At 27.8% G+C, this 16,925-nt stretch overlaps 1 protein-coding gene across 2 annotated transcripts in view; it reads right to left on the bottom strand.

The window, feature by feature from the left end:
* LOC107441800 (U8-theraphotoxin-Hhn1c 2) overlaps window positions 1-16,925 on the bottom strand; it is a 58,315-nt gene that overhangs the window by 1,346 nt on the left and 40,044 nt on the right. Inside the window, exon 7 of one of the 2 annotated variants that reach the window (XM_087168036.1) lies at window positions 2,813-2,845. In XM_087168036.1, coding sequence (XP_087024162.1) covers window positions 2,813-2,845 — 33 coding nt within the window. Of the gene's footprint in view, window positions 1-2,812; window positions 2,846-15,285; window positions 15,438-16,925 lie in introns of those variants that run through there. The other variant, XM_087168038.1, reaches the window with a different exon arrangement.

Genomic DNA, 16,925 nt, shown 5'->3' with positions numbered 1-16,925 from the left:
AGTTTCAGCTTTCAATTATGCTAAAACTAATATAGTAATATAAATTGGAAAGATCAGAGACCGGAATTATCTAGTAAAAAGAACCAAAATCGTTTTGTTTCCGTTGAAAAAAGTGAAGCAACACCTGAGCAAAAAATTGATTTGCTTTCGTTTAAAAAACTAATAAGATTAAGAAAAATTATTCTTTTTTATTTATTTATTTATTTCAACTATGCTCTAAGTATTGAATTGAAAAAATCATATTTTGTATCGGAAAAGGCTAAAGTTTTTATGTTTGTTTTTGATGTATAAATTTTGAAATGTATATTGCAAGGAGATAAACACATATTAAGCACCAGTTTTTTAATATTTGCTTCTGAAATTGCTTCTTAATTGAAAGAAAAGAATTATAATTGCTTCACTTTTGTGATACAAACTTTAAAAATCATTTCGTCAGCCTTCATTGTCTAATAGTCTACGTTCATTTTTCAAGCACTTTAAATCTCGGTTTTTTAGAGCAAAAATATTTTTACTGCCTCAAAATGAAGAGAGAAACGAAAACGTTTTTCCTAGGTTATGTTAGCATTTTGATTACATTGATTGTACAATTAAAAATGATATAAATTCTATCTAGAAGATGGTGAGTTTGATGAAGATTGTTGTTTAAATTACTTATATAAACTTCAAACTTTGACGTTTACCTGTTTAGTATAATTTTATACTGCAGTATTGTAAGTATTACTATCAGACCTTGAAAATGACATGTAATCGACTCAATACATGCTTTTAAAGCATTTGGAAATGATCTCCTTACAGAGACCCATAATTCAATGGCTATACTATATGAGTCAAACACCCGCCTTCCGGATATGGCACAAATTAATGCTATCTGGTAGAACATTACATGATATGTTACCCACTTGAAGTGTTTGGTGTAGGACATTCTTCGTTGATACATGATTCTCTTCCAAATTACTTTTTTGACAAAAAATGCTTCATTCATTTTGTCAAAATTAACAATTTTCTTGTCATACAATATGCCATTAAAGCTTAATAGAAGTTTAAAATTTTCAATGATCTCTCGCAAATTTCTTGCCTTGGTGAAAAATTTAATCTGTAGCTTCTAATCTAATGAAACGGTGGAACAAGGCTTTGCATGCACCCAGATTCTTATAAATTGAATCAATATTTCTCTTTGGGAATCTTTTACCAATGCCAAACGCAATGTAAATATTCAAATGTGTATACTTCGTAATCCGGTGATACTACGTGATATTATTTCAACTAAAAATATTACAAAATAATTGCATGTTTATTTCGTTTACTGTTGTGATATAAACGCTTTTTTATAAAATTAAATAAGCTAAAATCAACAGTAACTGAAAAAAAGGATGTACTAAAAAGCTAAGTTAATGAAAGAAATAGGCAGATTTGCTTAGGAGAAACTAAAAAAGCACCCCACTATTATTGACTCCAATGATACTAAATTAATTTTGTTAATAAGTATTGCTTGTATTGCGGTAAATTAGTTCTGTTTTCAATAGGATAAATATAGGTGCTACAACAACCATTATGGTAATAAGTTTATAATTACTGTGCACCAAAAGGGAAGGCATGAATACTGGAGAAAATTGAATGATTATGAACAACTTGGACAGACATGACTTGGTCTTGAGAAGCAGCATTCTGATCGCTCTAAAACTTTATTTTAATGTAATAAACTTCTAAAAAATATTTTGTTTAAGATAATAAGGTAAAGCCAACTCCCAGGGAAATAAGTGAAAAAAATATTTTAGCTAAATTAATTTTGTAAGTGTACCTTTAAGTTTTATGCAAAACTTCATAGTTGTGATCAAAGCTGTAGAGTCGGAAGTGGAAATGTTCGAATCTAACACCAAATCCAAACTTTCGACTCCAGATTTGATTTCGATTCATATTCAATTCAAGCTTTTTACCGAATCTCAAGAAAGTATTAAATGCTACGATATCTGCTTTTAACATTTTAACGTTATTTTAGTTTAATTAAAAACCAAACTGCAAATCTACTATTTAAATTCCTCAATTTTTAGTTACCTGCTCTATCTACAAATAACAGTGTTGATAATTGTATTGCTACATTTTTTTATTCGTACAAAATGCAAATAGTCCTGAAATAAAGGTCTGCAATGAAACCAAATTTACAAAGATAAAGCAATATTGGGTGAAGGGTAAACCTCAAATTTTTAAACACTTAACGATTCCTAAAACAAAAAAAATATAAAGTGAAAAAAAATGTTTTTTTAGCAGATGTGAACTCAGTGGTTTTTAAATAACAATGATGACAAGAAATTATCCTTTGAATTTACAATTGGTCTCTTTAAAAATTTTATAAAAAATTATTGCAATGCATTTTAAGATAAACTTTATTTGAAATGAGCGTAATGCCTAGAAGAATAACAGTCCTATTATCAACTCGATGTTTACAAATAAGATTTCATGTTTTTCTTGAAAATTTTTAAAACTATTTTATTTAATAATTTAAAAAAGGAATGTGTTTAATAAAATTAAAATATACAAAATAAATCATTGAAGGAACATTGAGTTGAAAGAAAATTCAGTTGAAGAACAATGGCTTATTACAATGGATTCTTTACTATTTTAATTTACTAACTATTGGAAACATAAATCTAAATTATCTAATTTTCAATATGAAAATTTTAATATGCTCTTTAAAATAGATATTCCCTCTTTAGCTCGTGCTAAGTGTTATTTTCTGGGCATTAAATCAGTGTTTAGATAAATATTTACAAGAGCCATGTTACTTATTTAAGTGAGCAAAATAAGTGCTCCTTACCTTGGATTTCACAGGCTTTCTAGTGGTAGTTGGCTACAAAAAGACGAAGTTTTTTTGAACATTTGCAGCAAAATATTTAAAAGAAAATAAATTGAAATTAAATCATAACAAAAAAGAAATAAAGAACTTATATTTTCTTGTATCTTTTACGTCAATGAAGTTTGTTATTGCGTCATTCTCTAAAAACATTTCCTTAATAAATTCTTTTGTAGCAATTAATAATAATATCTTTTACAATATGAAATTCAATGTTATAGAACTATCATTAAGAGCAACATGGCAGCTTATTTTCTTATTCTAATTAATGAAGTTTGAATGCATCAAACCTAAAGTAACAACGGTAATTTTTAAATTTTTAATTTCTATTGTTTGGAATAAAATAAAAACATAAAGCATAAAAATTAGTCGTGATAAGTTTTTTTTCTCCGTATCTGAATATAATTGTAAAGAACTGATTTCAGATATCAATTAAATTTCATTATTATTAAACCTCAATCAATTCCTTTTTTAAATGTTTTTCATTATGTAATTTCAGCATGTGTAGGTGGTGCAGCTGTCCAACATTCTGTCAGTCAGAAAAAAATGTTTAATAGGGAGTATGATTGCCTGTAACAGAAGCGCAGCTCTACCATTAGTATTTCATTCTGTTTAGAAAGATACTAAACAATCTTTGTGGCAACCGCATCCGCTCTTGTACCATGGCCCATAAGGGGGGTACCCATAAGAGATAGAGAACATCACAGACCACTCCAAGGATTGAAAATCCTCTGAATGAAGGTATTCGTGCTGTGCCCTGTGTGTTATCTTTAATAAAAATGAAATTTGGTGCTTATGCTTGACATAGGTTGCAAATATCTCGTCCCTGTACGCTGGTCTGGCAAAGTAAAACATCGAACACATGGAGGTCACTATGGTCTTTGGCCACGATGCCTGCCCTGACCATCCTTTTCGACAATGTTAGAATGCTGATATTGACTCCTGGATTCTCTCCAAATGAGTACACGTCTCGAGTAGTTTTCATGTCTTAAAATTGACTCATCACCGAAGAGAACTCGGCCCCAATTTTCCTCTGTCCAAGACAGGTGTTCTCTGCACCATCTTTTTCGTGGTTTATAGTCAAAGGGAGGCGGGCTATAGGAAGCATGGCACGCAAGCCACCTTCATTTAAAGCCCTGAATGCCTATCTGAAATAGCAGCATTTTTTTTCTGAGATCTCACTTAATGGATTCTGTATTTCTCATTTTGTTTTAAAAAAATTAGAAAACTACCCTTTTTAAAAATTTTCTTAATATTATTTTAAGATATTAGTAGGAATTAGTTATAAATTTTGATTTTAGTCGAAAATTTTAATATCTTAATTAATTAAATATCATTATTATTTAGTAATGATATATATATTTTGAAAGAATTAACAATAAAAAGATAAATACAGAAAAAAAAATCTTGAAACTTTATTTTATGCTTTTATTTCATTATTTTTATTTTACATATATTTATTTTATTTTCTAATATTATAACAAAAGAGCAGTTTCTAAAAAGGGAAAACAGAAACAATGCCAATAAATTAAGAAGCATTGTTTTGTTTTAAGGAATACTGACGCCACTTTCCTATGAATGAAAACATTGAAAGCGTTGATTAAAAAGGTTTAGTAAAGAAATGAATTTTTTTCTAACATATATATTAGAGTTACTGAATGTATATCAATGGAGTATTTATTTGCTGAATATTTTAAACAAATATACAGCAATCAATAAGGTTTTTCCTTAAGCATTATTGCTGCTCAATTTTTATAAATTTTTCTATATGACATATTCGATAACTTACACTGATAGAGATAAATAAAAGAAGAAAATTTTTATTTAATAAAAAAATATTATTATTTGGTAATATTATATTTTTTTAACGAATCAACGAACAAATGATAAATACCAAATGAAACATTCTGAAGCTTTAACTAAATTAGGCTTCTTTTTTAACATACATTCATTGTATATTCTTATTTTAATGCAAAAGAGCAAGTTTCTTAAACGTGAAAACAAAAACAATGCCGCGAAAGTAAGAAGTATTATAACGTTCCAAGGAAAACTTACCTCACTTTCCTGTGAATAAGAGCATCAAAAGCTTTAATTCAAAAGATTTACTAAAGAAATTATTTTTTTTTCTAATATAAACATTAACATTATGTGCATCTTTGAAACATTTTATTTGTTTAAAATTTTAAACAAATTTAATAATGCATAATAACTTTCTTTTAAAGAATTTCACTGCATATTATTTTTCAGTTTCTCTATCTGGTATATTCAATGACTCAATCTGAGACAAATAACAAAAGAAAGAGTTTAAAACTTCAAATTGTTTGTTTTTTTTAAATCTTTTTTATCTTCTATCATTTTATTATTTAAAAGGTAAAAAAATATTTTCTAAAATTTTGATTAAAATTTTAAAACAGAAAGCAATTTTTTGAAATTTACACATTGCAGATACTAAATGCATTTCTATGGACTATATTTTTGTTAATATTTTAATTAGATATATTAGTGCATAATAACTTTAAATTGAGCATTATTTCTGCTTAGTTAAAATTTACTATATGGCACATTCCATAACTGATATTAATCGAGAAAAAAAAGCAAAAGAATAAGCTGAATGGCAGATAGTTAAGAGTTTTTAGCATTTTCATTTTCCAAATATCTTATTTTATATTCTTTGGTTTTAATAAAAAAGGCTTTTTAAAGAAAGGAAATTCATTTTCTAATCTATTAATAAAAGTTACTGGATATATATTAATGAAGTATTTTGTTACTAAATTATTTAAAAAAAATATAATGAATTTCCATTAAACATGATCAAGGCTTGCTTTTTTTTTTAAATTTTTCTAATGCACAGATTTCACAACTCCCACTGACAGAGATAAATAATAAAAGAATAAGCTTTAAGCATCAAATAGTGTAGACTTTTTCAAATTTTTTATTCTTACTCAAAAAATCATTTCAAAAATGATTTTTATAATCAAGTAAATTATTTCTAAAATGTTAAAATTAAATGAATTCTAGAAAAATTTAAAAATAAATGCTGTGCTCTGGAGAATACTTACGCTGCCAAACTGTAACAGAAAATAACACAAGCTTTAGTACAGAAAGGAATTTTTTCACAGCATGAACTTTTTATAACGCAGTTGATTATTTTTTATATCCAGGAAATGGTTGACTTTGATTCACATGTTAGCAAAATGTTATTACGAGATTATATTTCACAGAAAATAATTTTTATTATTATTTTTTTTTTTGAGAAAATATTGCATAGTAAGAAAAAATCAACTATGTATGGCAAGCAATCCGGGGAATTGAGGGAAGCGGACTGACATGTCTGATACTTAATTTTGATTTAATTCTTACACAAAGTACATGGTATTTCGTAAAGGCTTTCAGATAGGCATCGTTATGCCAATTGTTATTATTTTTTAACAATTTTCTATGTGACGCATTTCATAATTCACATCTTTCATGAAGAATTTTTCTTCATCAAATTTTCTCTATTTTTTATCTATTGCATTTAAACTAATTAAATAAAATGTCTTCTATTTAGCTGAAATAAAAATTTCTTGTCTGATCAAATTAAGTGTATCTATTGAGTGCTTGATTTTTTTTTTTTCAATTTAAAGCTCGTTCCACAGATATTAATTATTTTCCTGTATTTTTAAATTTTACAGGAGATCATTTCTAAGAAATGAAAGGAAACATTTGGAGGAAAAGAAAAGCTGTTTTTATTCACATGAAAAATAATATATTTTAAACCAATTGAAAAATAATGTACTTATATGTTTTAACCTTTTCGCGACGAGTTTTTTTTTTTTACAACAGAACAATTTTGGTAGCATAAACATTATGCAAATAAGGTAGCATTATGTACGGTAGCGCCATCTATGTTCTGTGAATGAAAATACTTTCAAAAATATTGGCAGGAATGGTGGGAAAGTTTCCCATTAGACAGGGAAGCGTTTCTGTCCCGAAAGATTTTTTTGAAATTTGCTTGGGATGTATGTGTCCCGTTATTTTCGAAAGAGTTAACCCCCTTTTCTTCATAACTTAATTCCCTTTTCTTCAAATTTTGGCAACATTATCACCTATATAAAAAAAAAAAAAAAAAAAAAAAACGCCAACAACAATCTTATTCCACACTGATTGAAATTTCTTGGAAAAAATGGTTAAATAACATTTTATTTAATTGTCATTTTACCATAGTCAAACAAAACATTTTAATAACCAGATATAAGATGGTATTATTCAAACTGTTCTGCGTTCATTTAAATTGTATGAAAAACCGTATATTAACTGCATTCACGTTCACGTTCAAACAACCTGAACCAACTAGTTTAACCTAATGAAGTCACTTAGTTTCTTGCAACTTGGTTTATATCAGATCTGAAAGGTCTGATTTATCAATCTGAACACCGACAGAACTGGGGTTTGAGTCCCTGCGTGCGTTGACAATACAATATTTTTTCTATTCATTTCAACACGTGAAGAGTTTATAGTGTCCTGCCCTCCACAATTTGTGACACTGGGTATTAGAATACCATATTTTCAATAACATATAGATGGCGGTACCATAAAGCTACTAAACCAGTAAAATTTCACTTTTACAGTTTTGAATCTATGCTAGTTGCAAATGGTTAAAAACCCGACTAATTTTGTATTCATGTTTTTTTTTAACCATATTATTTGTGAACTGTTTTTAAAACCGCAATGGTAAAAAATGTTCTTTGCAGTAAACTTTACGGTCAATTAGATTTATGGTTAGTTGAGTTTATTTTAGAATGAAAGTTTTAATAGTGGAGGAAAGTGGGATGAAATTATTCAGCTTGCAATTTGTTTGTGTCCTGAGTAAATTTTTAATTATTTTTAAAATGCTAAATATTCTCATTTGCTAATTGCCCTCTTCATTTTGTTATTTTGATCGCAGATAAGAATTAAGATAATTATTATAACTAAAATTTATTTAAAAAAAAAAGGAATTGAATAAGGATGATTTTTTTCAACGTATGAGTACATCTAATGAGGGATAACTTTTTATTAGATAAGATTTAATGTTTTAAATTTTTGTATGTATAACATAATTAAATAATGAAATAATTAATAATGTAACTATTTAAATAGTGTAACTAGTAAATAACTAAAATCCGTACAATAAGACAGAAAAATGTAGTACGTTAAATTTATTACAATCATTGCACAATTAAATAAATCTTTCTTTTTTACAGGATTCTACTGAGTTGTTCCTCCGAAAGAACTTCTTAGCTATCTTTTCTAGTGCGCTGGTTTGTTAAACTAAGACAAATTACAAAATGAACTCTTCGCAGTATCGGTCTAAATTAAATATGTCCTTTTCCATCATGCACTTTTTCACAAGATTAAAAAATGTGATAAGGTGGCAACGAGATTACTTTAGCTTTGTCTATAAAATAGAATTATTTATAAATTCATAGTTGCCTTTTTAAATTCAAAACTTGTGATTTATTGTATATTTCTGGTTTTTCGATCTGTTGAATATTCTTTCGTTTTTCTAATTGATGCTAACATACTTAGTTACATTTTAAAACAAGAACAAGTTACCTTTATAGATTCTACCCTATCCATTAATTGTACTAAATATTGGATTTTAGTTTTCAAAATGATGATCCAGTGAAATCGATTTTTTTAAAATATAAGGGCTTCTTGATTTTTAAACGTCTACAGCTTTATCACACACCGTTGCCTATACATTCACATGATTGGCAGCGTATTTCGCCTCTGCAAATAATTTGCGAACTTTTTTCTTTTTTTGTTACTCATTACTTCTTTCCGTTAAACACCGGCCTAAACTATTTTTCATTGCAACTAGATAACTATATATAGTAGGCTTGCAGATTCGCCAAAAATTGTTTTAAAACTGCTGCCCAGGTAGCGGAGAGCCACCAATTTAAAACCAAAAATACGTATATTACGTAATGTGATACGTATAATGCGTATATTACTTAAAATTTACTAAGCATTCGTAAAACTTACATAAAACTGAAACGTCGAACTGTAGAAAAGGTTCCTCCAAAAAACGTAAATTTCATGTAAAACTATACGCAAATAAATTCCCTTTTCTTACGAATACTCTACCAACCACTTTTTCTTGGGTTAGAATGAGTACGTCATTTATGCATATTGCATACATCAAAACGACGTTAAAATTTACGTAAGTCGAAAAGTCAAATTGTAGCATTTTTTATTAAATATCTCAATGGCAATATTATTCTGTCAATATTACGTAAATGTTAAGTATAAAGTGCATTAACTTTACCAATTTCCCAAAGCTTATGTGAAATGCTACATGGGTGGCAAAATTTTAACGAAACGTCAGCTTTTAATCTCAATTGCATTTTCCTTACTTTTTCCACAAGGAAAACGTTTTTCGAAGAGTGTAAATGTTGACTGATATCAGTATTTTAGAACATTGAGCATACTCAGCAAGATAAAGAATTTGACCAACGCAAAACAGTGCCTCTCTTACTACGTTAAAATTGTTACTTTTTTTTCTTCAAATCTTTCATACCCTATCGTTTTAAAAAGCTGATTAGAAAATACTTTTTAATTTGTGAGCCGAACAATTACATAGAAATTCGTCCCTAGACAAAATATTTTTTATTTAGACTGCTTGTCAAAAATGTCAGAAATGCCAAACAAAACAGACAAAACTGGTAACTAGAGGAATCTTTTTCCCAATTTGGGGAAGAGATAACTACACTTTTTCCCAACCCTTCTCTCTAGACCAGGGATGGGCAAACTACGGCCCGCGGGTCAACTGTGGCCCGCCGGAAGGTTTTATCCGGCCCGCGGATATAATTTTAATTTGCCGATCAGTGGCAATATACATAAACAATATACATCCATTTTCTTGTCAACTATTTAAAATTATTTCTGTTCTTCCTTTTTTAACAAAGTACTGATGACCTTTTTACTTTCTCTATTTTTGTTCTACAAAACATAAATTGATGGAAATAGTTAGCACAGACAGCTTCAATTGGTAAAGTGTTGAAAGCAGAAGTTCTTCATAGAATAGTCTTAGATTGACTCTAACTAGCGTTTGTCTTTCTCGAGGAATCTAATATAGGTAAATTGTACTTCACATTTGGCAGACTACGCATTTTAAGATCCAACGAGCGGACAATCTAACAATCATCTGAAGCAGTTGTTTCTAAATATAACAAAGTTTTACAAATCATTACCAAAAGCTAGTTTCCAAAATTTAATATTTCATGCCCCGAAAATCAGATCTATGTTTGCTTAATCTTATATATGTGAACAAGAGTTTTCAACTTTGAACCTTAGAAAGAATCATTTCAGAAGTGGACTAACAGAAAAGCATTTAGCCTTGTTCCGTAAAATAGGAACATCTCGCTTCGAACCTTAATATAAGAAACTTTTAAAAACGAAATCGCAATTTCATTCATCTCACTAAATATTTAAATTAAAACTTGTATATCGCTTTTTTTTTTTAAATTTTGAAAGTTTTATTTGTCCCACCAAACATTTTTTTTCTCGATTTTTGGCCCTCGACCAAAAAAGTTTGCCCATCCCTGCTCTAGACCTCTGATTATATCTTAAAAATGTTGATTTGAGAGCAATTGTCGAATAAAATGTTTTTTTTTTCAAAAAACATTTATTTAATTTATTATTGAGTGATGTCAATTAATCGCGAGTTCTATTTATTTTGGATTTTTTTAAATTCAAATTAGTCTTTGTCATTAATTTTTAACACTACATAAAATAAAGAATCTGAAAATTGTTTCAGAAGAATATTGTTTTGAAATTTTAATCTGGAATTTTCTAAAATGTAAACAGTTAAAACAGGTTTGTTGCGATATATTTGATGCTAACTACCACTGTTCATTGAATCAATGTACAGTTTTGTTAACATTAGTCTTGTTATATGATAATTCAGAAAGAATATTCCTCACCAATCCAAGGGGAGAAAGATCCAATGGGCCCTAAGAAGGAAAAAATCAATAATCACTAATAAAAAAAATAAAAATTAAGTTAAAAAAATCAGTTAAATATCAATAGAATGGCATTAAAAACTATTAAAAATGCAAAGTATTTGATATTTCTTCGGTTCTTATACTTTATGGTTTGTATAATGTCTTTGGTTGTCATTGTCTTTGACTTGCACGTTTAACACATTTCTGTGGGAAGCTAATAAGTTGTGAAAATGATCAAGGTTAAAAATTGATCAAGCTATCTCAAAAACGTTAATAAAACTAAAGGCATGGTCCAAATTCAACATCATCTGATTAATGCTCAAATCTTGCGCAATTTAAATGAATTTTTTACAAGTTTTAAAATGATATTTTTGTTAAATTAAAAATTAAACTAAAATTTTTGTTTCATTTCATTAAATATTTCTGAAGTTATGGTAAGAAAATTTAAGGCAATATAAGAAGTTATTTTTTATAAAAAGGTTCATATCTCCATGGATATTTATAAACTTGATTTATAAAAATTTGAGCAGATGTTGCATATTATAACCAGAGTAACTGATACAAGTTACAAGTTTATAGCTGTATTCTTGGCATATTTATGTTTAAATACACTATTTTTTGTTCTTAATTTATTGCTGGTCACTGAAACTCAAAAAGTTTTAAATGTTATTGATAGGTAAGAGAAATCTTAGGTTTAGATGACTTAATGAAAAGAACGACTTTAACAATTGTAAAGTTTTAAAACAAATCTCTCAGTATTTCTTCAGAAATATGAAAAAAATGAGTTTAGATAGAAGTGTTTTCATAATTTTGTCCTAACTCTGCATAGATATTAGGGAGGGCTGAAAATTGACGTCTTTAATTAGGGACTTATAATACAAAAATAAAGGTAATTTGTTATTCTTAAATTAAGATACATAGTACAGTAAACAGAATAATGGTATCTTGAGGAGGGGCTAAAAGTTACGAAATATGTAAAAAAATTCCCAAATCATTATTAAACTGAAATAATATTTTTCCTCTTATACCATTCAGATACTTCCACTTAAAAATCTTTTTATTTTTATTACATTAATTATAATAATTATTATAATATTTATTATTATATTAGTTCTAATCATTATATTATATTATATATTATATTATATATTATATTATATATTATATTATATATTATATTATATATTATATTATATATTATATTATATATTATATTATATATTATATTATATATTATATTATATATTATATTATATTATTATATTATATTATAATCATTATACAGTCTTTAAAAATATTATAGCCTTTTTATAGTTTTTAAGCCATGTTAAGCAGCAAAATTTCGTTAAATTAGCAAGATTTGACTTTTTGTATTTCAAATTCAGCTAGCTAGAAAACCAAAGGAAACGTACATTTTGTTAAATATTTTTACATTTCATCTTTTACATTTAACTTTCTTTTGAATTTACAAGTGCACATAATGCACCGCTGTAATTTTCATTCTAAAATTATGATAAAATATCCGGCAACTGTTTGTCCATCCGATTAACCATTAAGTTTAGGGTAAAAACATTCTTTCTACCTTTACTGTTTTGTAACCGTTTACAACTAGAATGATTATAAATCCGTAAATACAAATCTATGCTGTTTTTTTTTAAACAATTTACAACAGCAAAGAAGAAATTCAACTGGATATAATAGCCAGGGTTTCGTTAGATAATGGGTATTGGAGTTTGCAGGGGACTGAAAATTCGTCACGTGAAGAGAATGGAGGTAATGTGTTGCTGCGACTTGAATCTCTGTTTTATCGATCATAAGACTGACAGATTAGTTCTTTCGTCTTTAAGATGCATGCAGTTGTAAGGAGCTAAATGGTTTCATTAAATGGGCATAGTCAATGCGATAAAATTCTGATGTCTAACTATATTCGGTGAAAACAGTTATTAAACGGTTTTTCCCACAGTTCTCTTAACATTCTATTTATAACCATTTGATTGTTTGTTTGAATATGATAATATTTAAATAAATTGTTATTTAACTATTTTTCCAAGAAATCTATAACAGTATAGAACAGATTGTACAATAATTCACGTAGTTAATCTGTCTCACACACACTATAACCGGCATCATGAAGCCGGTGCCTGTCTTCTCATCTTAATCATCAAATTTAATTCTTTATTCTCTTTCTGATGCCTTCAGTCGGCTGTCAGCAACCAGGTGACGAATCATTATGTTTTATCATTGTCCAAATAGGGGTAGGTTAAATAGTGATTTAACATATCCTTATTGCTTTAAAGTACATTACATGTTGCATTAGTGCTTTAAAGTGATTTTTTTTATTATTTTTCCTTCACTGTCATTTGCAAAGGTGGCTATAAAATATCTGCGTCCGTTTTTTGGTTTGCCAAAAGAACCGAATATGAATATTTCGCCAACAAATGTAAATGCACTTTTAAGCAGTTTCAATGAAGGTACAAATTGATATAATATTCTTAAGAAAGGCGCCTCTATTTTCTTCTATTGATGAGTTAATACTCAAATGCAGAAGTTTTACAGCAAAGCTTCAATGCAAATCAAATTCCATAAAATAATAATATAATTACACAGTTGAAAATGTCTCAGTGAAAACGGTCAAATAACAATTTATTTAATTTTACCATATTCAACCAAAACAGTCAAATAACCATATAAAAGATGATACTCAATCTGCTAAAGGTGAGGAAAAACGTTTATTGACGTTGTTATTGTCTAAATACCGTTAACCCATTTCGACCTACCAGAGCATATACATCACGGGAATTGTGAGAATTCTGTGAAAATTCTTCTGATTTAAAAAAGGGACTGTTTTCACAGCAAGCTGATGATTTTTAATTTCCAAAACTCAAGAGGCAGCTAACAGAAGAAAATAATCATTTAGTTAAAAAAAATCACCTCTTTAATAAGAGCCTTTTTTGTGTCATGACATATGAAAAAAAATCTGGTTTAAATGTTTTAAACAACCGGAATTGCGGCACAGAAATATTTCTATAAAATATTTTTCTCAAATATCTCTCTGCACTTTTTCTATTGCTCTTACAAGTCTCTTATCAAAAATATCCTTCTTTAAATACATGCAGTTCGATATTCCTCACCTTTTAACTTTAAGGATTTTAAATGCCTGCCCCTATTTTAGCCTCATTTTTTTTCAAATTCAGCCGATATGAAATAAATTAACATATTTTTACTGTGCCGATTCCTAAGAGTATGTAAAAGGAAGGCCATTTCCGGAATTTTTGGTTTGACGACGGTGCATTTATCTGCAACGGTGCAAGCAAATGAACAAAATACTACTCATATTTTGGCCCCTATAACAATTGCAATAGTTTCCATTTAGTACTAATATCTATTATGATTAGCAGTCAGTCCTTTTTCAATACTTAACTTATGTGTTAATTTTTTTAAGCAAATAGATCTCGAGGATTACGTGGGGCAATAATGTTTGTGTTAGGATACATACAGTTATTGTATTTTCTTACTTTAATGTGAAAGAGCAGTTTCTTAAACGTGAAAACAAAAACAATGCCGTGAAAGTAAGAAGTACTATAACGTTCCAAGGAAAACTTACCTCACTTTCCTGTGAATAAGAGCATCAAAAGCTTTAATTCAAAAGATTTACTAAAGAAATTATTTTTTTTTCTAAAATAAACATTAACATTATGTGCATCTTTGAAACATTTTATTTGTTTAAAATTTTAAACAAATTTAATAATGCATAATAACTTTCTTTTAAAGAATTTCACTGCATATTATTTTTCAGTTTCTCTATCTGGTATATTCAATGACTCAATCTGAGACAAATAACAAAAGAAAGAGTTTAAAACTTCAAATTGTTTGTTTTTTTTTTAAATCTTTTTTATCTTCTATCATTTTATTATTTAAAAGGTAAAAAAATATTTTCTAAAAATTTGATTAAAATTTTAAAACAGAAAGCAATTTTTTGAAATTTACACATTGCAGATACTAAATGCATTTCTATGGACTATATTTTTGTTAATATTTTAATTAGATATATTAGTGCATAATAACTTTAAATTGAGCATTATTTCTGCTTAATTAAAATTTACTATATGGCACATTCCATAACTGATATTAATCGAGAAAAAAAAGCAAAAGAATAAGCTGAATGGCAGATAGTTAAGAGTTTTTAGCATTTTCATTTTCCAAATATCTTATTTTATATTCTTTGGTTTTAATAAAAAAGGCTTTTAAAAGAAAGGAAATTCATTTTCTAATCTATTAATAAAAGTTACTGGATATATATTAATGAAGTATTTTGTTACTAAATTATTTAAAAAAAATATAATGAATTTCCATTAAACATGATCACAGCTTGCTTTTTTTTTAAAATTTTTCTAATACACAGATTTCACAACTCCCACTGACAGAGATAAATAATAAAAGAATAAGCTTAAAGCATCAAATAGTGTAGACTTTTTCAAATTTTTTATTCTTACTCAAAAAATCATTTCAAAAATGATTTTTATAATCAAGTAAATTATTTCTAAAATGTTAAAATTAAATGAATTCTAGAAAAATTTAAAAATAAATGCTGTGCTCTGGAGAATACTTACGCTGCCAAACTGTAACAGAAAATAACACAAGCTTTAGTACAGAAAGGAATTTTTTCACAGCATGAACTTTTTATAACGCAGTTGATTATTTTTTATATCCAGGAAATGGTTTACTTTGATTCACATGTTAGCAAAATGTTATTACGAGATTATATTTCACAGAAAATAATTTTTATTATTATTATTTTTTTTTTGAGAAAATATTGCATAGTAAGAAAAAATCAACTATGTATGGCAAGCAATCCGGGGAATTGAGGGAAGCGGACTGACATGACTGATACTTAATTTTGATTTAATTTTTACACAAAGTACATGGTATTTCGTAAAGGCTTTCAGATAGGCATCGTTATGCCCATTGTTATTATTTTTTAACAATTTTCTATGTGACGCATTTCATAATTCACATCTTTCATGAAGAATTTTTCTTCATCAAATTTTCTCTATTTTTTATCTATTGCATTTAAACTAATTAAATAAAATGTCTTCTATTTAGCTGAAATAAAAATTTCTTGTCTGATCAAATTAAATGTATCTATTGTGTGCTTGATTTTTTTTTTCAATTTAAAGCTCGTTCCACAGATATTAATTATTTTCCTGTATTTTTAAATTTTACAGGAGATCATTTCTAAGAAATGAAAGGAAACATTTGGAGGAAAAGAAAAGCTGTTTTTATTCACATGAAAAATAATATATTTTAAACCAATTGAAAAATAATGTACTTATATGTTTTAACCTTTTCGCGACGAGTTTTTTTTTTACAACAGAACAATTTTGGTAGCATAAACATTATGCAAATAAGGTAGCATTATGTACGGTAGCGCCATCTATGTTCTGTGAATGAAAATACTTTCAAAAATATTGGCAGGAATGGTGGGAATGTTTCCCATTAGACAGGGAAGCGTTTCTGTCCCGAAAGATTTTTTTGAAATTTGCTTGGGATGTATGTGTCCCGTTATTTTCGAAAGAGTTAACCCCACCTTTCTTCATAACTTAATTCCCTTTTCTTCAAATTTTGGCAACATTATCACCTATATAAAAAAAAAAAAAAAAACGCCAACAACAATCTTATTCCACACTGTTTGAAATTTCTTGGAAAAAATGGTTAAATAACATTTTATTTAATTGTCATTTTACCATAGTCAAACAAAACATTTTAATAACCAGATATAAGATGGTATTATTCAAACTGTTCTGCGTTCATTTAAATTGTATGAAAAACCGTATATTAACTGCATTCACGTTCACGTTCAAACAACCTGAACCAACTAGTTTAACCTAATGAAGTCACTTAGTTTCTTGCAACTTGGTTTATATCAGAGCTGAAAGGTCTGATTTATCAATCTGAACACCGACAGAACTGGGGTTTGAGTCCCTGCGTGCGTTGACAATACAATATTTTTTCTATTCATTTCAACACGTGAAGAGTTTATAGTGTCCTGCCCTCCACAATTTGTGACACTGGGTATTAGAATACCTTATTTTCAATAACATATAGAT

Source organism: Parasteatoda tepidariorum, chromosome 7 (genome assembly GCF_982258835.1).
Source record: "Parasteatoda tepidariorum strain Cologne lab strain chromosome 7, Ptep-v5.0, whole genome shotgun sequence".
Lineage (NCBI taxonomy): Eukaryota > Metazoa > Arthropoda > Arachnida > Araneae > Theridiidae > Parasteatoda > Parasteatoda tepidariorum.
Note: the sequence above shows the minus strand (reverse complement) of the source record. Positions and strands in the feature narration are given on the sequence as shown.